We start from the raw sequence: 20498 nt of genomic DNA, 5'->3' as shown, positions 1-20498 counted from the left end.
ACTTGACACTGTTTTGCTGTTATTTTTTTTAATGTAAAATTCAGGATTTTATGAATTTATTCTCATGGAGGGGCATATAAATTCCTTTTAGGAAATATTTATAAATATAAAGACATTAAAAAGAAAAAAAAGGAACAGAAGCCAACACAGCTAATACTGTGGTTTTAATTTTTTTCATTCTTTTGGGATCGAGACCTCTGTCCTTCAGTTGAGCGTGTGTTCATATAATAGTGTAGCTGTTTTTGCTCGGCGTCGGATCATGAACATCCTCCCTTGCCATTGAAAGCCTTTCAGAAGGCTCCTGAAGGAGGAGCCGGTGTAGTGAGGTGGCCGAGAGCCCGGGTTGAGAGTCCGAGTCTGTGTGTGCGTCTTGGCTCCCCCGCTTACCGGCCCCACCGACTACCATCTGGAAAGTTCCTCCATCTGAAAGCGGGAGATGTTCACAGTCGGGCGGGGGCGGGGCGGCTGTGTGTGGGATGGTGTCCTTCTCCAGGTGCCATTATTTTGTGTATAGAAATGGTAGAGTGTTTTTTTTTCCCTTGGTTTTTTACTGTCCCCTTCCTTGAAGGTGAACAGTTTTCGTGTTTAAGAGCATTGCTTAGAAGAAGTCTGTGGAGGGGACCTGCGCACCCAGCACTCCGCCTGGGTGTTGTGTGTCCCTCTGATGACAGAGGTGGGGTTGTTGCGGTGACACACCCCACACTCGGTCTCGTTCGTCGCATCCCTGGTTCCCAGAGGAAGATGAGTGGTGTGTTACCGACTGCGCATTCTTACCACCATTTCCCACTAGATCCTGTCAAGCAAACATTTTCTAGAAGGAATGAGACCTACCGTTCACGGAACACGTCTATGTGTGAGCATGTGAGGCCTGCTACATATTCAGAAACTTAAGGGCGCATGTTCTTGTTCACAGGCTAAAGGGAAGAAACCTTTATTTGTGCAGCTGATCCTGGAGAATATATGGAGCTTGTACGATGCCGTCTTGAAGAAGTAAGACTGCCGTAAAACTGTGTGTCTTTGGGTGGTGTGATCTGCCTCCCCTTCCCGTGTGACGCGTCCTGCTTCAGAAAGCCGAGACAGACCCAGGAAGTGAACAGGGCCTTTGCGGGCCAGTTGTTCCCAGGCATTGCCTGTGAACAGTAGGAAAGAGGGTGTGTAACCCAGGTCAAGGGTAACAGGGGGGACAGCAGTCAGGGTTTTGAGTGCACAGAGGAAGGGGCAGGCGGATGGAGAGAAACCCAGCTTAAGCAATTGCTGTGGAAAGGGTGTTGAATACCCAGGATCATTAATGGGGAACTTAGGAACATCCTTGCCTAATACAAGTAGAAAAGGAAGTTTGCTTCAGTAAATTGACTTTTTCCAAGTTATTCCAGAGTCGGAATCACGATGTTGAGTGCTCATAGGTCAGGCTGCTTCACTGGTCCCCACGTCTCGCCTCCGGGGTCTGGGAGGGAGCCCCCTGGGAGCCCTGCAAGAGGGGGCCTCAGAAAGGGAGTGGAGACCCTGCGGGAGCCCCTCTGGGCATGTTCAGTCTCTTGTAGAGGAGATACCTTGGGACTAAGCGTGTCGGAAAATGTGGAGCTCCTTCCTGTCTGTGTGTGACCTCCCCTCCTTGTATGCTTACTACAGGGACAGAGAAAAAATTGATAAAATAGTGACTTCTTTAGGATTGAAAATTGGAGCCCGGGAGGCACGACATTCAGACCCTAAAGTTCAGATCAATGCCATCTGCAGCCAGTGGCTGCCCATCTCCCACGCTGTGCTGGGTATCCTTTGTCTTGGTGGTTTGTAGTGAAATGACAGTTCGGCCAAAGCAAGAGGAGCCCGCGTGTTACTGGCACTCAGGAAAGCCTCTGGGGAGAACACGTTTCCCCCCAAAGTAGGTGTTCTGGGGTTCACTAGTGTTCTGCCTTGCGACCGTGTTTTCTGCTTTGGCAGGAGAACATTCTGGTTCATCGTGGTCCCACGGGTCGCAGTTCAGACGCGTGTTCTCTCAAGAAGGCGCATCTTTAGTTTTGTTCAGGAGTCTGTAAAAACGAAAGAGTTTATTTTACTACGATTTAAGTCAATAATTTAGGTGGTTATGTTGGATCCGGGTTTCATTTTAGTGCCATATTTTCTTACCTGATTGATATTTCCTTTCATGTTAGTGATTCCCAGAGGACTTGATCTGAGATGGTTCACATTAATTAAGACAATTTTATGGCTGAATTTAAGTGGTCTTCTTCTCATTGACATGCGTGTCCCATGCAGTCCCCATGTGGAGGGCCGTGGGCGCAGTGTCCTGGGTGCGGGCCGGCGGGGGTACCTCAGCCCTCCCGTGACACGGGCTGTGGTAGGGGACATTCCGGTACCCTAGCTTGTGGAGGAAGGTCGTTTATGAAAGGTTAGATGCACTGGAACCAGGTGAGGAAATGATACCAATCGACAGTCCCCGGAGGCCGAGCTGCCAAGCGGCGCTGTGCTCACATGTTCCCAGGGCCATCTGCGTCCTGGAGTGTCTACGTCAGGGACATCTGTCCCTATATCAGGGAGTCCACGAACTCCCCGAAAGCGTGTCTGTGTTCCGAGATGTGCGAGCATTTCATAGCACGGGCGTGTTCTGTGGGGACCGAAGTGTCACCCCGATCCCTAGTGCGTGCGGGGAGTCTGCGTGGGGACGTGCCGTGGTGGAGGGCACGTGTTCGCGGTTGTGAGTCCTTAACAGCAGGCGTCAGCGATGGTGTGTCAGAAGCTTCCTAGCCCCCTGGATATGGCAGCCGAGAGGGTGGAGAGACTGCTGTGCGCGGGATCGCAGACGTTCGACTCTCTGCCGCCCGAAACCCAGGCCCTGAAAGCAGGTGAGGTGGACGGGCCTCAGCAGGGGCCGTCTCTGGACCGTCCTCAGTCACGGCTGCTCCACGCCAGTCGCCAGATGCCGGTTTGCTGAATGGCCGATTCCACAAAAGGCCATTTTGCCAGAGTTTTAGTGTTGCTGTAGCTTTTTTCTTTGCCCCCCGGTGGGAGACCAGAGACTCCGAGCCCCCTCCCTTCTGCCTTGATCTCATCTTGGAAGCTCCCAGGGACCCTGTGTCCCAGCCCCTGCACAGCCAAGAATGTGTCTCAGAGCTGCTGTGTCAGCACCGTGGCCAGGTCCCTGGGGACCGTGGAAAGGTGTTCCAGGGCTGGGCTGCCCGCGGATCCCCACTGCTCCCCGCAAGAGGGGAACTGCCTGCTCCAGGCTCTGCCGGCTCCATGGAGCTCATCTCTATGTACTCACGGTCTCCGCTGCTCTCCCCCTGTGCTGTTGACTGTGAAACCCCCATCCCCAAAACCACTTGGCTGCTGTTCTCAGGGCCCCTGTTGACCGTCCTTTGCTAATCATCCGACGAGATCTGTCCCCGGCTCCTTATTCCTCCTGTTTGTCCCTTGTCCCTTTCTCTCCGCTTCCTTGCTCTGTCACTGTGGGAGGACCCAAGCAGGCCTGCGCTCCCTGTCCTGGCTGTGTCCCCCATCTCAAGGCTTGCCACCACAGCCGTGGGCTCACGACTCCCACACCTGTGTCTCAGAGCCTATCTGCCCCTTGGCTCTAGACTCGGGTACCTGCCACACCTCTCTCTGCTTGGCTCTCCGAGAAGCATCCGCATCCTCACGTGTCCCCTGCCGGACTTCTCCCTTTCTCCCTCAGCCTGCTGCTCCCAGCTCTTCCCAGCTCAGTCAGACGAGACGCCATCCTTCCATTTGCTCACGCCGAAAAGCTCGGCATCCTGTGGCTCACCTGTGCGCACTCACCCCTGTGTCCAGTCCCTTTGCACATCCTACGTATTCTTTCCTCGAAATCTGGGTAGTTTTGGCTTCTTTCCAGGATTTCTGTTTCTGCCTCCTGGAGCCAAGCCACCAGGTCTCTCGCCTGGGTGTTAGTACAGCTTTTCACTCACGTCCCTGCTCTGCTCTCTGCTTCCCTCGGCACTCCTGTGTGTGGCCACAGCGGCCCCAGGACAGCGTGGGTCAGGGCCCACCACGCTGCCCCTCACCCCTCGCATCCGCGTCCCCAGCAAGCTTGCTTTTGACTTCCTGTCGTCTTGCTGTGATTTCGGTGTTACTCTGGTATTTTATTTAGGTAGCCGTTATTTTGGTGGAGGATTATTTGTTAAGGGAAAAAAAAAAAACAAAAACCCTCATCAGTGGTTTTGTGTATACCTCCAGTAAGGTGGAGGGAAATGTCACCATGTTGATGTGAAGCCGAGTTTGCATGTGTAGATTTAGGGAAAACTGACATCTTTGTAATACTGAGTCTCTGTTTCTAAACGTTTTGTTCCTGGTATGGGATATTCTTGCCCATTTTCTAACCTGTGTAACTTGTGTGTATTTTATTAACAAGCTCCTTGTTGACGGTTGGCTTGGCATTTTGTTTTAGCCCTTCTGCTCTGGGTCTAGGGCGGGATCTTGGGGGCTGAGAGTGGGGCGGGGGTGGGGGGAGCCCCGTTCGTGGGCCTCAGCGGCCAGCCTCCTGCCCTGCTCATTTTGCCTTTCCTTCCCCACGCTGCCAGTTCTGCTAGTTCTTGCTCTATGGTGTTCTAGCAATTTTACACGTTCCTGCAGAGAATTTTTAACACGGTCATAAAAGATTATAGGCCACTTACGCATTAAGATGAGGCCGTGTTCTAAACCTCTTGTGTTTTAGAAGTCTGCCTTTCTGGTCATGGCAAAAGCGAGTGACTTTTTTCTTTCCTGTTTTTGTAGCTTTCATGAAGTGTGGAAGTGAGGACACGGATCCAGTTATTATCTTTGTTTCCAAAATGTTCGCCGTTGATGCCAAGGCTCTGCCCCAGAACAGGCCCAGGTAAGGGGGGGGGGAGGGGGGCCTGGCCAGGGAAACCGTGTGTGTGGTGGGGCGCAGAGGCGTGCGTGCGAGTGCGCAGACACGGCCTTCGCCGGCCCGCCAGGGTGGGTCGCGAGCACCGCCGCGACAGCAGACGCCCTGCTCGGCGCTGTCTTCTCCAATGGCGCGGAGGAGAGTTGTTGAGATCAGCTCCGGGTGAGGGATTTGAACTGATGTGAATTCAAGAAGAGCAGTGAGCGGAGGGGCCACTGATCACGTGTGTTGTGTACCCGCTGACCCCCAGGGAGACCCACGACTGTGGAGCGTGTCAGCTGCTCCCCGTGGGTCGGGTGTGGCCGGGCGCTGGGGATACGGGGTGTTTCTCACGTTTCCCGCGTCTTAGAGAATCTCTTCCACATCACCTGCATTTTTCATGTGTGTTCTCCCTTCCTGGCTCTGCCGCCTCCCCGTCTGGTCAGACCCTGATGGGTTCCTGTGAGGATGAGGGCAGCCTCGGCCTGGCTGGTCCCCTGCCGCCGTCCATGGCTCTGCCGAGCCACGTGCTGTCCGCCCCACCTCAGGATCTGGGCATCTGGAACGGAGACCTGCTGTGCGTGCCTCTGAGCTCGGCTCCTGTAGAGCCCACGTCTACGCCCGCGGCACTTTGCAGGGGTGTTTGGAGAGCAAAGAGACGTGGCTGGTACTGCTTCAGCGCGTCTGGTGCCTCGGGGCACCTGTACTGTGAAGAACAGTGGCGGTGACACTGGTCACCGGCTGCCGGCCGCAGAGCTACAGTGTTCGCGGCCCCTGTCCACAGGCCGTTGAGATCTGACAGCCCTTCTCCAGCGGAAGGAGTCAGGCTGTCACCTTTACCTGTGACGAGAACAAGGAGCCTGAGAAAGCGTTAAGTGAGGGGCTGCGTGTCGCAGCTGGGGGGAGGCCAGCAGTGTCCGAACCCGAGTCTCGTCAGTTCGCTGCGGGGACTCTGGCCTGGTTCATCTGGTGTCTCTTGTCTGTCTTTTCTTCTTTCCTGCATTTACAGTAGAGTTTGCTCCTCATTTAACTTGGAAAACAGTGCTGTCGTGGAGTATTGAAACAAGAGCAGTAGGGAGCACCTGGGGGCTCCGTCGGTGAAGCCTCTGCCCTCAGCTCAGGGCATGGTCCCGGGGTCCAGGGATCGAGTCCTGCATCGGGCTCCCTGCTCGTCAGGGAGCCTGCTTCCCCCTCCGCCCACCGCTCCCCCTGCTTGTGCTCTCTCTCCCTCTTTGACAAGTGACCGCACCCGTGAGTCGTGGGCTCTGATTACAGCCCTTCGTGCAGCCGCTCACATCCAGGGCGAGCAGTAGGGTTACCCCCGGCGAGTTCTGACACGGAGCGCCGCCCCAGGATGACGTGTCAGCCTCACGTGCGTGTCCCTGGCAATAGTGGCCTCAAGGCCCCGGGTCTGGCTGGCCCGTTTCTTTAGTCCCCCCCCCCCCCCCCACCTCCAGGCAGGTAGGATGCACGGAGGGCTCATCTGGGGCGAGAAAGCCGTTCTCGGGAAAGTTTACCCTAAATCCAGTGACTAGGTGACCCTTTGCACGTGATCTACGATGAATGGGCGAGAGTGACTTCCTTCAGCACACACAGGACATGGCCGTGCTTGGCAGTCTGGCCTGGGTGACAGGTGATGTCCATGGCTCGGTTGTCTAGAGCAGGGACAGGCCCTGAACACGCACAGTGCAGCAGCTGGCTGTACGTCCACACACGCAGAGGCCGCCTCGCCGACGATAGTCGGCACAGTTCTGATGATATAGGAAGCAGCGATCCTATCTCCTGCCTCCAGTCCTGGCTCTCGGTCTCCTTCACCTGGAATGTTGTCTTCTGGCTGCCTTTCATGACTTTGTCAACATGGACTTCTAGAATCTTCTCTCAAGCGGTCTTCCTTCCATTGTAGCTTTTCCGTGTCTTTAGTTCCCTGTGGCCCTGGCCCTCTGCACACAGACTGAATGTGCCGAGTCTTTCCAGGTGCCACCTGAGGAATTCCCCCTCCGGTCCGGTGCCTCTGCCGTCGGGACAGCATGCCGCCGCTCCTCATTACCACCCTGGCCCTCGGGTTTGCTCTGCGGGAAAGCTAGTTTTCCTGTGGCACCGTTAGCCGGTCTCTAAGGTTACTGAGCTGATGCACATTCTTACCTCCTTTCTCTCTGCACTCTTCCTCGTCCTCCGGAAGCCACTGCGGACACGTCCCTGGAGAGCCGGGACCGCGGCGAGCTCCGCCTTCTTGAGCTGCTGCTGCTCCTTTGTCCTCTTTTCCCGCTTGTCCCCTGTGTTCGCACCGCAGAGCACTTTGCAAGCCTGACTAGTCTGTTCGAATTCACACCAGGGTGGTGCTTCAGGGCCGGTGTTTAGAAGCTTTTTCCAGTTCTTCCTGGTAGAGTCTGGTTTGACCCCCAAAACACAGTAAGTGGTTTCTTTCACCGTTTTGGGCAGCCTGTGGACAGGCCAGTGTGGGGGCGGGAAGGAGCGTTCGCTGGGTGGTTAGGGCGGCTGCTGCTCCTTTGGCTTCTTACTGAGTGTTCCGGAAAGTTCTACCTGGGTGGCTTATCAGCTCCCACTCCTAAATCTAGGCTGGCAGCTGCCCTTTTAGTTCTGGGCCTTTGTTTTTGCTGTTCTCAACTAGCTTATCACAGATTCTTACTAGCAGTACTCGGTCTAATGCCTGTTAAGTAACGTTTTACTGAGGGTTTTCAGGCAGTTCCTCTCCCCCTGAATCTTCGAGCTTGTGCGTTGCTTTTGCTTTCTTCTTGAGCAACCACTCCTTCTGGTAGCAAGGTGCTGTCTTCAGACAGAAGCCACTTTTCTGGGTCTGTCACTTCCCACCGTCCCTGCTGCCTCTAGTAGCCGCTGCAGCCAGCCTTCCGGCATATTCCATGCCGACCAGAGCGTACGCATTCTGCCTGGAACCCAGAGGACGCATGGATGTGTGTCCTCACCTCCTCTCCTTCCCTCCGCATATGCCTCCTGGCCTTCCAGTCAGCGTGCTCGCCTCGGGCCGCCTTCCTCTCTGCTGCTGGTGACTGCCGCCCCTTCAGGAAGGGCTAGTTCAGCCACAGCCTGAAGAACTCAGCACCATGGCCTGCCTCGGCTGGTAGACCTCTGTTTTCTTGTAGATCAACTCCTCTTTGTCCTCAGCAAACATGGGATACGCGGTGGGTGCCTCGTACAAATCCTGCCTGATTTCTGTCCGTCTGTCTGCTCCATTTCCCTGTGCCACCACTCCCAGCCCACGGCAGTGCCGGGCACGGAGGGGCATTCCCTGGATGGGTGGGTGGACGCTCCGAAGGCAGCGAGCTTCCGTACACCAGATGCAAACCTGATGAATACGGGCGCTAACCTGTTCCAGACCGTGTCGCGAATTTAGGTGGAATGAGGATGTAATTTATGTGTCTTTCTTACAAAAGTTAAAATGATTTACTTAATGTGATGATGAGTTTATCATCTTTAAGCCCTTCAAGTGGGAGACGTCCTGGGGTAATGAGTAGGGTTTGGGATCCGATTTGGATTTGAATTTCGGCTCCTCCATTTATTTTCCAGGGGACTTTGCGATAGGTTAAATTTCCTTAGCCTCTGCTTTCTCATCTGTAAAATAGGGGTGATGGTATCTATTTCATTTAATTGTGGGAATAAGTATGTACTGTAATTAAACTGTAATATAATTAAACTGTAATGTAAACACATAAAGTGTTTAAGACGATGTTGAGATCCTAGTGATCCTAGTGTTGAGATCCTAGTGATCCTCATCAGAAGAGACTTTCCCCTGCTCTGCGAACAGGTGTCTCACATGTTCTCCTCCCTGTTCTTAGGGTAATGTTACCTCCTGCATTTGTGTTTTAATTTGTACTTTTCAGATACTCATATAAGCAGTTCTACCAAAAGTTTAGAAACATGGAGTTGATTGAAGGGACAGCTGGGGTGTTGGGCCTGGAGCGGAGCAGGGCGAGGGGAAGGGCCTGAGAGCCGGCCATCGCAAGGACAGGGGAAGTGGATTTGCTGGCTTTCGCTCCAGAGGAAGCTGTTTCCATGCCATACTTGAAAGGGCTCCCAGTGATTGGAGCTTACAGGAGAGGGGACTGGTCTCTTGCAGGGGAAGCAGTGCCTCCAGCCCCAGCAGTCTTGGTTGCCTTATGGCCCCTGGCCAAGCCATTCTCCAAGATCGGTCTCTCAGGTTCCTGTGTCCTGGGACACAGCCCTGCAGCGACCTGGGTCTGACTAGAAAGGGACAGCTCCGAGAACCAAACTCAGCCATTGTGAGGAGGAAGGTGCCAAGGGAGGTAGAGCTAGTGTCCGGTCCTGGTGGGTGGCCTTGTCCTGCAGGTGTGAGTGTGATGAGGCTAGCAGTGGGCAGTCTGTGGTGGGCGCAGTCACCTTCCAGGCTCACCCACAGGAAGCAAGAAGGAAGAAGGGTTTTAGGGCTTTTGGCATCAGAGCTTCAAGAATATGTGGCCGTTTGGGACGCACAAGAACGGTGTACATGCAGCAGGGTTATCTGAATGGGTTCCAGTGCGTCGGGGAGATGGGGCGGGGGGCGGCAGCATGGCAGCATGGGGTGAGATGACCTGTCAGGTGTCCTGTCCGAGATCCGGGAGAAGAGCAGCAGTCACAGGGCCTAAGGGGAGGGAGAGGAGGGAGGCGCGGGGTCACAGGACCAGGCGCAGGCGCTCAACTTCCAGAGCTGGGGCAGAAAGCTGGGGCAGACCTTAGCCTGCGGATCCTGACGCTCGGTCCCAGTGTGCAGGGCCGAGAGGCCCCAGTGCTGCCGACTCTAGGGCAGCTGTTGGTCTCGCTCTGTGTTGGGGTTGAGGATATAGGAGGGCTTAGGACGGCCCATATGTGGGAAAGGAGCCAAACCCTGGGAATTAGTATACCTGACCTGTTTCTGCCTTCCAACAGAATACCCATTTTTATTCAACTTAGCACTCCCTTTTTGTACAGAACTTTGTTATGAAAGCCGTGTGTGCCTTTTTTGTGGCCTGCTAGACCTGAGAATAACTCTTCAGGAAGAACGACTAAACCCCCTACCCCATGCCAACCAAGACTAACCCCCAGCAGACACACAGACACACCCACACACTGCCTTTTCCGTGGTGCTGCTGGGGTCTAACACAGTGTGACCTTTCAGTCCCACTGAATCACCGTCCTTCAGCCTGACCTTGAAACCCTACCTCTGGGACCCTGGTTCTCCATGAAGATCTATTTTTGTGCTTGTGGAGAAAACCTCCGTTTCCTATTGAGGTCTTTTGCTTGCTTCTCCACAGGGAGCTCTGAGCCCTGGTATTGGCCACTCATTTCCCTCCCTTCCCTGTTCTCCTCATCCGGAAGGAATGTAGGCATTCCCGAACAGCTCGATGCTGGTGTGGACAGCTCTGGGTGGGGGCGTGGGCTCTCGCATACCACTCCAGAAGCTCAGAAGAGCTGGGCACTGAGCATTCTAGAAAGCCTGAGAGGCCTTCTCTCCTGTCACCGCAGCTAGGGGCAGAGCTTACAGAAACCATTTGCCTGCAGGGGACCTGGGATCCGTCATCGTCTTACCCAGCCACATTAATTTAGTGGCCGTTTCCCTGCTGCAGTGACTGAAAGATGCTTGGTGTTGCCAGAAGTTAACATTGCTGTGATCTCCTGTAGACTTCTCACGCAGGAAGAAATTGCTCAGAGGCGAGAGCGTGCGAGACAGAGACATGCGGAGAAGCTGGCCGCGACGCAGGGGCAGGCACCCGCGGAGCCCCCCCAGGATGGGAGCGCCCTTGAAACAAGTCCAAAGGAAGAACAACAGAAAGGTACAGCTTTCTGAAATAGGTTTGGTGCAGAGTAGTTTTTTTGACTTAACTTAGGACACTCATCCTCTTGTTTTTGAGCTTGGCTCTATAAGTGTAGCTTTTGTCGGTTCTTGTCTTTCTTGGTGTTTCTTCCCTGAAACTGGTCCAGATGTATCATATTCAGTTTCTGCTTCTAGGCGGGTCCTGAATTAGAGAAAGCGTTGCTGGCGCTCATTATCCTTTTGTGTCCGGCAGGTGATGAGCCACAAGTGGAGGGTGCGGCCCTTAGATCACCGCCCCAGGACGGAGACGGCCAAGAGTCTTTCATTGCTTTCGCCCGCGTGTTCAGTGGTGTGGCTCGAAGAGGAAAGAGAATTTTTGTCTTGGGGCCCAAGTACAGTCCTGTCGAGTTTTTGCGGCGGGTAAGAATTGGAAGTAAAACATTAGTGTATTGTTCCAGAGTCCTTGTATCTTTTCGGATTGGTTGAGATCACCTTATTTTGTCTCTAGATGAGCACATCCAGGCGAATCCATGTGTCTCCTCTTACGTCGCTTTGGTGACATTTGGTAAATCTGTCTCGGCAGCATTGGGAAAATGAAACCAGTATGTTAAACTCAGTGTTCAGGCTTTACTTAGTTAATTGCAGGACTTCTCAAGGCCAGAGGAAAGAACTGGCGCCACAGTTGTGCTGGAGCCAGGGCAGTGGCCGACCTTCAGGAAATACAGAGATCCAAGAGCGGGGTGGCGCAGGCCAAAGGCCTGGGCAGAGAGCAGGTGACAGGCCACAGTTGCATGGCAAGTGGATCCCAGAAATTGATCAGGAAGGTCTGGAAGCAGGTGAACAGCCAGCATCCAAATACACCTGAGCCAGAGAGCAAAAAAAGAAACCACAGCTCCCTCAACATTTTTGGACATAAGCAAGGTGTATCCGTAGTAGTTAAGTTATAAAGGTCGTCGGACGACGGAGGTGCTAGACGTCCAAGGAGTGAGTTAGGACCAGCAAGAAGCGGCGAGGAAGAACTTGGAAGATGTGCTGCATCGGAAGCAGGAGAGCACCTGCTCCCCTTCTCACAGGGAAGCCAGAGAAGCTGCTGGACTTGGCAGCAAGTGGCGGGGCGGAGGGGGGGGGGGGGGAAGCAGTTGGAGAGGGTCTGCCCTCAACTTGCCTCGAATGCTTATTCTGTCAGTTTGAGGAGTTTAATCCCGGGGATCAGGGTGCTGGGTGGGGCCAAGCCACCCATGCTGGGTTGTGGCCCGTTCTGCCTTGGCAGGAGGGAGCGCAGCAGCTGTGTGTGGGGCTGTATCTTACGGGGGCCGAAGGTGCTGTGACAGCACGGATAAGAACCCAGTTGTGAGTTGTTCTAGACGTAGTTTGTTATTTCTCAGTAAGGGTCAGGCAGTGGCGAATTTTTTTCTTTTTTGTTCTTTCCATTGTCAAGGTGAGTAAGAAATTGTTAGGTGACGTAGCACGGATTTATGGGGCATTACAGATTCCGTGAGCATTCCACTTTATCTTTACGTGGTGTGTCTTCGCTTTCGTGGGGCTAGAGGTTGAAGTCACTCCATGTGTGTCCGGTGACTAGAGGTGCAGCCATGAAGTGAACTGACAGTTGCACGTGACTCCACACTCCGGTAGTCGGGGCCCATAACATCTCCTTCCAGCTTCCTTTAAAAACAAGCGGAAACATATCACACACGCCCCAAGACATAAACAGTACTTGGACTCGCGTGTCCATCCGTTAGGTTGCTGCGCATTCCGGACTCCCGCAAATTCAGCCAGCGAGGACGACGCACGCTCTGTCATCTCACGGTTTCTGTGGGTCGGAGTCCAAGCGTGGCTCAGCGGGTCCTGCCTTCTGCCTCGCAAAGCTGCAGCCAGTGTCGCCAGGTGGTGTGCTCTTCTGGAAGCTCCTGTGGGAAAGCGTCTGTGTCCAGGCTTACTGAGGTTGTTGGCAGGAGTCACATCCTGGTGCCTGTAGGGCGGAGGGCTCCACGTTCCTGCTGGCTGTCGGCCGCCCTCCAGGCCTGGAAGCTGCCTGCGGCTTCCTGTCCCGTGGACTTCCCAGCTTGGCTGCCCTCCTTCCAGCCCGCAAGGCGGGTCCAGGCTGGATGTGTTGGCAAGACAGTCTTGCGTGATGTTACGCGATCATGAGAGTGACATCCCCCCGCCTTTGCCATATGCCACTGATGAGAAGATGCAAGCTCCGGGCCCTCCCGCCCAGGAGAGGGGACTGCGTGAGGGCGTGAACAGGAAGCAGGGGTCATGGGGGCCTGCCTTTCATCTGTCTCCTCCATCCTTCTGCTTTTCTCTGTAGCGTTACCACTCGCGTGCGTGCTGTAGAAGGATGTACGGTCTTACGCAGCCTCCCCAGAATGTGTTACTGTCGATTTAATTTTTGCCAATGAGATGCGTATGATATGCTCTTTTCAAGAGGTCTTAGTTTACATTTTCTTTATTACTCTTTTAATATGCTCATTGGTCATTCCTGTCTTTTCCTGTGACGATATCTTTGGGTCTTCTGCCTAGTTTTCACTTGTGCTATATGCACACATTTTTTAATACTGGTTTTTCGATGTTCTTTATAGGAGCTGCATACTAATTCCTTGTCACTCTTAAGATTAGCAAGTTCTCCAGTTTGGGATGTGTCACATTTTCTATTTAGTATCTTTTAATGTACAGAAGTTCTTGATTTTAATGTGGTTTAATTTATCAGTCTTTTCCATTATGGGTTATGCCTTTTGTATCTTATTTAAGAAAATTAAAATTGTGACTGTACCCAAGGCAACATTTTCACCTGTGGTTTCTTCTAAAGTTTAAAGTTTTGCCTTTCATATTTAAATGTTTAATTCAGTGTTTGTATATGATATGAAGATGGGATCCAATCTTATTTTCCCCATACAAATACCAGTTCCAAAACCGCACAGAGAACATGCTCCTCTCTGCCCACTGCTCAGCCACCTCAGTCATAAATCAAAGCTTGTACATGATTCGGGCTGTTTCTGGACGATTAGACTTCATTATTCTGTTTATCACTGTCTCCATTCAGTGCTGACTTCACTTCTAAAGATTTAGATGTTTAAAAGTCCACGTCTTCTAGCTTTTTTTTTTTTTTTTTTGGTGAGCACCTTGCTTATTCCTCTTTCCACTTCCATATAAGTTTTTGGTCAGCTTGTCAGGTTCCGTGAAAAACTCTGTTGAGATTCTGATTGCTTTCAGTCAGTACATGTATTTGGCATGAATCAGCATTTGCAGTATAGAATCTATAAATCGATGAGGCCTATCTTTCTATTTATTTAGGTTATTATCAGTGTTTTTCATTAAAGTTTTATAATTTTCTCCATTTTAATCACTTTTAGACTTAGTCTAGCTAATATTTTGTTGCTACTCTAAAAGTTACTATTTAAAAACATATTTCGGGGGACACCTGGGTGGCTGAATGGGTTAAAGCCTCTGCCTTTGGCTCGGGTCATGATCCTGTGGTCCTGGGATCGAGCCCCGCATCGGGCTCTCTGCTCGGTGGGGAGCCTGCTTCCTCCTCTCTCTCTCTCTGCCTGCCTCTCTGCCTACTTGTGATCTCTGTCAAATAAATAAACAAAATCTTTAAAAACAAAACCAAAAAAAACAACAACAGTTTTTTTCCTCTTGCTGATGCAGACAGTTAACTTTTGTATACTGTCCTTGTGTCTAGCCTCCTTGCTAAACTGTCTTACTAATTCTAAGTTACGTGTGGTTTAAATGGTTAATCCTGTTATCTGTGGCTAACTCTGTTTCTGTTTCATCCTTCTCCTTTTTATGTTTCTGGGGTGTCTCTCCAGCTGCCCTGCAGAGCCGCCGCTGAAATGTGGCGTGTGCCTGCAAGGCAAGCATTCTTGTGCGGTTTCCACATCTTCCCGAGCACGACAGTGTCTCCCTCCTCTGGGTTTTTATGAATGTACTTGCCTCTAGTGCTTTTTGGTCACTCGCTCTGTGATGTTAGTTATGTTTATATGTGCGTTTAACTTCATGTTTTTTGCACTTGGGCCCAGGGGCACCAGAGACAAGTTCAGGGTACTTGCATTTATATGGGGGCTGCTGAATGATTCAAGGCAATATCTTGAATGCGTTTCAAGATCTTGAATAATTCTTGACAAAAGTACATAATTTGAGACGGTGTCTCTTAGGAACGAACATGACAGGAGATGAGCTCATCAGTCGTGTCGCTGGCAGCCAGTGTCGACTGTGTCTGTGCTCAGTCTTCTCCTCGTGTCCCCAGCATTTCACAGCTGCTCCTTTGCAGATTATCAGCATGAGCGTAGACTAGCTGTTGTGTGGCCATTCCCATGGCATTTTGTATCACATCTGGCCACTCTTCTTAAGTTCTCTTCCTGTGGGACTGAGCACCAGGTCCTGCTCTTGCTGGATGCCCAAAGGGCACTGTAATCTGATGAACACCACTGTGAGTGACAAGAGGAATGACACGTGTGGCGATCACAGTACGGTCACTACTGGAACTAGTGGGTGACCTGGTGCACGTAAATACTGGCAAGGGGCTGGGGGGGTGTGTTTATTGGCAAATTGGGTGGGACAGGTCACAGGTCACAATGGAATTCATATTCCTGAGCCATGAAACTTATGACTCTGTCGAATTCTTGACAGATTTTAAGTATCTGAGAAGTTTCACCACTTCAGATTCTGTATCATACCGTTTCAAATTTCCATATTTCAGGTTTACATGAAGTGTGACTGCACCATCTCACCTCTGAATAGGAGTCACTTAGTTTCTAAGTAATGTCTGCATTTAATGCCCTCTAACTTCTCTTCAACGATGTTTCTTCGCCCAGGTGCCATTGGGCTTCTCCACTCCACTAGAAGACCTTCCCCCGATCCCCCACGTGGCGTGCTGCACCCTAGAAAACCTGTATCTGCTGATGGGCAGGGAACTGGAAGACCTAGAGGAGGTCCCTCCAGGAAATGTGCTAGGTAAGGCGGTGCCCTGCCCTGGGTCTCTGTACCTGCCCTCCGGCCGAGAGCTCACCCAGCACGCTGCGTGCACGTAGTGAACTCTTGGAAAGAGATGACTCTGATCTCTGTTTTAGTTTTCTACCCCCCTCCCAAACGCCCCCCTAGTGTCCTTAGACTTGAACCTACCGCGTCTGAGCAGTTAGCGTGTGGATTGGTAACTTGCTGTGAAGTATGGTAGTTCTGTTTCAAAAAGCCCTGCTTAAGTAGTTTGGGAACACTTGACGTGGGGGTTCCATCTGGTTGGGAACAAGAAGGGGGATTCCTGCTCACGTAAAAGTCTAGATGAGTGAGACCCTTCTGGTTCTAAATTATTGGAGATTGTTCTGATGTAAAGGTCTGTTGAACTCATTTCTTTTCCCCCTGTATTTTTAACCCATTGAATGTTGCTTTGCTGATAGTGACCAACTTACATCTGTAAATACTGCTTGTCAAGCCCATCATGTTCATTGGCTTCTGTTTCTGTGTGCAGAATCCATTTTGTGAGTTTAGAGCAACCTGGAAGTCTCAGACTGAGGACCTTCCCTTGGAGGGTCCCAGGGGCTCGCACGTGTGTGGGGCACCATGTCCCCTGTACTGCTGGTTTCTGAGTCCTTATGTGCTTGTCAGACCTAAAGCTTTTTCTTGGGTAATTGCTTGGGCTGGGAATTCTCTCTGTGTTTTCAAGAGATGGTCCAGATTTCTGGGCCAGGACAGCTCATGATTTGTTTGGATTGAACTCAACATTTTGCAATTCCCTCACAGAGATCCATTTTTTTTTTTTTTTTTTGAGAATTCTTTTCCTTTTCTTTTTTTCTTTTTGGTGGAGGGCCACGGAGTTAGTAGAATCCTAGCTTTTCATCTGTGTCGCCCATTCTCGTTTATCCCTTTGGAGGATGTGTTGAACGTCGACAGCTGATGGAGCTCTGAGCTGCCGTAGCCAACTTGATCAGGAAGGACGTGCGGGAGAAGGATGGAAAACACTCTGGCTTTGGTTATGACATTACTGTTTTGCTCAGACTCAGTCCATTTTGTGTCTTAAACGTAAGGTGAGGTAGAAGATCTCAAACACCACACTCAAGCGAAAGAGAAGGTGTTTGTAGAATGAGTGGTTTTTGTCCTGTTTCCTCCAACTAAGGCTCGCATCGGCAGTCCTTCCCTGGTAGATGCTGGGGACTTGATGAGCAGTGGTTTCTGGATCTCCACGTGCTGTCCAGGGCCGAGGCTGCACGGTTTGTAAGGAGGAAAACCATCTGTCTTTCATTTGCTGCCCGGGGCAACCCTCCACCTGCCGTCTGCCGCAGGAGACCTCTTGTAAGCTGAAATGCTTCCTCTTGGAGAAAAGAGGTGTGCCTCGTTCCCGTTACTGCTGTTTGAGAATAATGGTGGGGGGCTTGGTAGGAGCTGGGGTGGTGGTGCCGGTGATGAAATGTTTGTTCACCGAATTTAGCTACGTAGAAATAACACAGATGGACACACTTTGGGACAAAGTAGATGAAGGAAGAAAGCCACATTTATTTTGAGTAAGAGTTAGGGTTATGCATAGCTGTAGGTAACCAAAAACCAGACTGTGGAGTTTTGAATTTCACTCAACAGGAAGCCCGAAGATAGGTAGGGCTGGAGTGATGGCCCTCCTGGGGCCGCAGGGAGCCTGGTTCCTTCTGTCTGCCTATTTGCAATTCTCGGCCTGCGGCCTTTGCCCTCAGGGGGAACCAGAACAGCTTCGGCATCTCAAGGAATCACTCCCAGGGTCCTGGCAGGAAGACTTCTCACAGCACTGCTGTTTTCATTTGGGTAGAAATGCCCACTTAGTGATGTTTCTTGAGATCCTCATTGTTTGGGACTTCTGTCCCATGGTCAGCCCTAGTTGCGGGAGAGGCGAGGGACTGAGTGTTTTACTCTTGCCTCCACGGTTAAGGCAAGGGGTCTTGGGTTGTGAGTAACCTTCATAGCCTTTGACTAGCCAATCTTTGCTGTCAGCGCCCTCATCCCACCCAGCCGGGCCCTGCCTGGGGCCCTCCTGGTAGATTCTGTGTACCGGAAGGAGGAAAATAGTCACCAGGAGGATTAGGAATGTAACCTTGAAGGGGTGGGAATCCAGCCAACCACTTTGATTTGCCTTTGGAATTGAAACTAAAATAATTGTTTTCCTTCTATTAATCCAAATCTAATTGCACACAGGCAGGACTGGAAAACATGAGTACACCAGAGTTCTGGTCCTGGTTTTGCCACCAACTAGTTGTCTGGCCTCCGGCCAGTTGTATAACCTTTCTGGACTTCAGTTTCCCCCAATGATTGGGACTAGAGCAGTGACTGCTAACATTTCTTATGGTAAAAATAGAGCAGCCACTTTAACTTTTTTTCTAGTGACTGTTTGTGGGTTCCCAGGGCTGCTTTTGTTATATTTATCACATACTGTTAGATTTGTCATACATTCTAAATGTTAAGGACAAAGTATTCAATACCATTACATGGAGGATATTTTACTGCTGTAGCTAGGAAATGTACACAAAATTCTATTCTGTACATTTCCTTGGTAAGACAGGAACAGCATTGGAGTTTCAAGTTGCCCCTGTCTTATTGGAGGTGGACATTTCGTTGAGGACAGAACGAAGTAAAAATTCTTAGTGCTTGTGTCATGAAGACTGCCCATGGGTTATGTCAGTTTATCACTGGTGGAAAAAAGTCCTAAACTTGAGTATCTCTCAGGTCCCTTCCAGCTTTAACTTCTCAGGCGTGTGCTTCTTAGAGAAAAAAAAGTTATTTCAAGCAATGAGGCTTTTTCCCTTCCTAGTGTCCACTGAGGAGAACAGTGGGTTTCCAGAACGGTTACTCATTTGGGTCGATAACCCATTTATACGGCTCCAATGGGAAGGTCCTAAACGTCATTACCAGTGCTGGAGTCAGAGTGACACTTTCAGGTAAATCCCACTTGTCCATTGATTAAAAAACGGGAGCACATGGCGCGGGGCCAAAGTTTCCCGAGCGGGCTGTTAGTAAGGACTTTCTGAGGCTACGAGTGGGTTTCAGGCAGCACAGACGAGCGGGCCAAGGCTCCTGGCCTGCCGAGTGCTGGGAGGCACACGGCCCAGGAGAAAGCTCGCTCCCGGCCAGGGCACCGGCTGGGACCGCCGCCCCCAGGCTGCCCCTGGAGTCAACCGAGAGCGGGTGTGCAGCACAGGTGGGTTTTGTCTGTTTTCTGGTTTGTGTTCTTGGGGAGATGGGGAGTTTGAGAAAAGTAGGACGGCGGCTGAGTCTGGTCGACCTGATGTACGCGTTCCCGGTTGATGTACACGTTCCTGTTGTTGCTGCCTCCCAAAGCACCGAAGCCCAAAGACAGTGTGTGGGTTTCCCACATCTGCGGCTTGCGTGCGACTTGGTGGGACACCTAGTCTCCGTGCCCCGGGGTGTCCGCTTGGGAGTGCCAGGCCTGGGTGCTGGAGTTCGAGGAGGCCGCTGCTGGCCAGCTGGGGCCTTGCCTGGCGGTGGGACTGGGGCCCGCACATGTGGCCTTCCCCTTAGGCGGTGCTGGGATCTGCGGGTGAGCCTCCAGGAGGACAAGCCCGGAGTCTGCTCTATGACCTGGCTTCCCCCGGCTTCGAGCTCATTCGTAGCAGAAGCAAGTCACCGCGACCGGCTGGTACTCGGAGGGAGGAGACGGACTCCACCTTCTGATGGCAGACATGTCAAAGAGTTAGTGAACATGTTTTAAAATGACCACACCATGAACCATAGATAATTTCTTGTTTTCTTTTCGACTTCAGCAGGCCCGTAACAGGACGCATATTACAAATTAAGACATAGCAAAGTTTATAGTGATCAGGGCAAGCCTATAAATCCCGTCTATTTTGCTCTTATTAACTTAGAGAAAAGGTTGTAATTCCTGTTTAATAAGGACATAATAGAGAATGCTATGACGGATACCCATGTGCTTTTCATCAGAGATGGTGCTGAGTCGGATTGATCAAATGCAGATGAAACTTTCTGTTGGAGAAGGAAATGAAAACTTCTGTGGCATTTTTTTAACAAGTCGGAGCATATGTAGTCAGAGTCTGAAGGAAAGTTCCTTACTGGCACTTGGAAGATGCCGATTTCGCATTTGAACTCTGTTATAACTCACTCGGAGAACTGACGTTGACCGATAAGTGTGGAGTAGAGTTTGTGGTCTGGAAATAGTTGATTTAAAGTTTAAAATCACTTAATTCCAACCTGATGTTTAAAAAACTTGGATAGATGGGACCAGAGAGACCTCCCCTTGTTTAACACACAATAGCCCTTTGTTCAGTCCATACCAGGGACGTCTCTAAAAATAAATGTTTGCTACAGGCTCCTATTAAAATGTGAGGGGAAATTGAATTAGGATTCCAAATCTCTAGCCATTTCTTATGCACTTTCAGAACTCTTCCATATGGTTAAGTCTTCAACATTTCAGGGGCATATTCTGAGAGGAAACATGATATTCCTCTTTTCACGACAAGAGGAAAATAACATTAATTAGCTTTTTTCTGAGCTGGTTTTAGTTCTGCCACGGTGGATTACTGGGTGATGGGAAGTCGGTGGAGATTGAATGAAAGGTGTGTGTGTGTGTGTGTCCGTCCGCCTGTTCGTCTGTCCTTCGTCGTGTGGGGTACTTGAGGAACCAGAGCCTTTGGCATTATACACAAACTTGATTTTGTTGTTTCCAAGGAAATCACAATAGTTTGTGACTCTTTTTTTTTTTTTTTTTTTTTTAAAGATTTTATTTATTTATTTGACAGAGAGAGATTATAAGTAGGCAGAGAGGCAGAGAGAGAGAGAGGAGGAAGCAGGCTCTCTGCTGAGCAGAGAGCCCGATGCGGGACTTGATCCCAGGACCCTGAGATCATGACCTGAGCCAAAGGCAGCGGCTTAACCCACTGAGCCACCCAGGCGCCCTAGTTTGTG

The 20498-nt window shown here is 51.1% G+C and overlaps 1 protein-coding gene across 3 annotated transcripts in view; it reads left to right on the top strand.

Moving 5' to 3' along the window:
* The window catches only part of EFL1 (elongation factor like GTPase 1), a 115460-nt gene that overhangs the window by 30392 nt on the left and 64570 nt on the right, over nucleotides 1–20498 (top strand). For all 3 annotated transcript variants that reach the window (XM_059371455.1, XM_059371456.1, XM_059371457.1), the window contains exons 9-15: nucleotides 914–990; nucleotides 1630–1766; nucleotides 2718–2840; nucleotides 4723–4822; nucleotides 10466–10617; nucleotides 10852–11018; nucleotides 15419–15557. In XM_059371455.1, coding sequence (XP_059227438.1) covers nucleotides 914–990; nucleotides 1630–1766; nucleotides 2718–2840; nucleotides 4723–4822; nucleotides 10466–10617; nucleotides 10852–11018; nucleotides 15419–15557 — 895 coding nt within the window. The remainder of the gene's footprint in view (nucleotides 1–913; nucleotides 991–1629; nucleotides 1767–2717; nucleotides 2841–4722; nucleotides 4823–10465; nucleotides 10618–10851; nucleotides 11019–15418; nucleotides 15558–20498) is intronic.

This window comes from Mustela nigripes, chromosome 13 (genome assembly GCF_022355385.1).
Source record: "Mustela nigripes isolate SB6536 chromosome 13, MUSNIG.SB6536, whole genome shotgun sequence".
Lineage (NCBI taxonomy): Eukaryota > Metazoa > Chordata > Mammalia > Carnivora > Mustelidae > Mustela > Mustela nigripes.
Note: the sequence above shows the minus strand (reverse complement) of the source record. Positions and strands in the feature narration are given on the sequence as shown.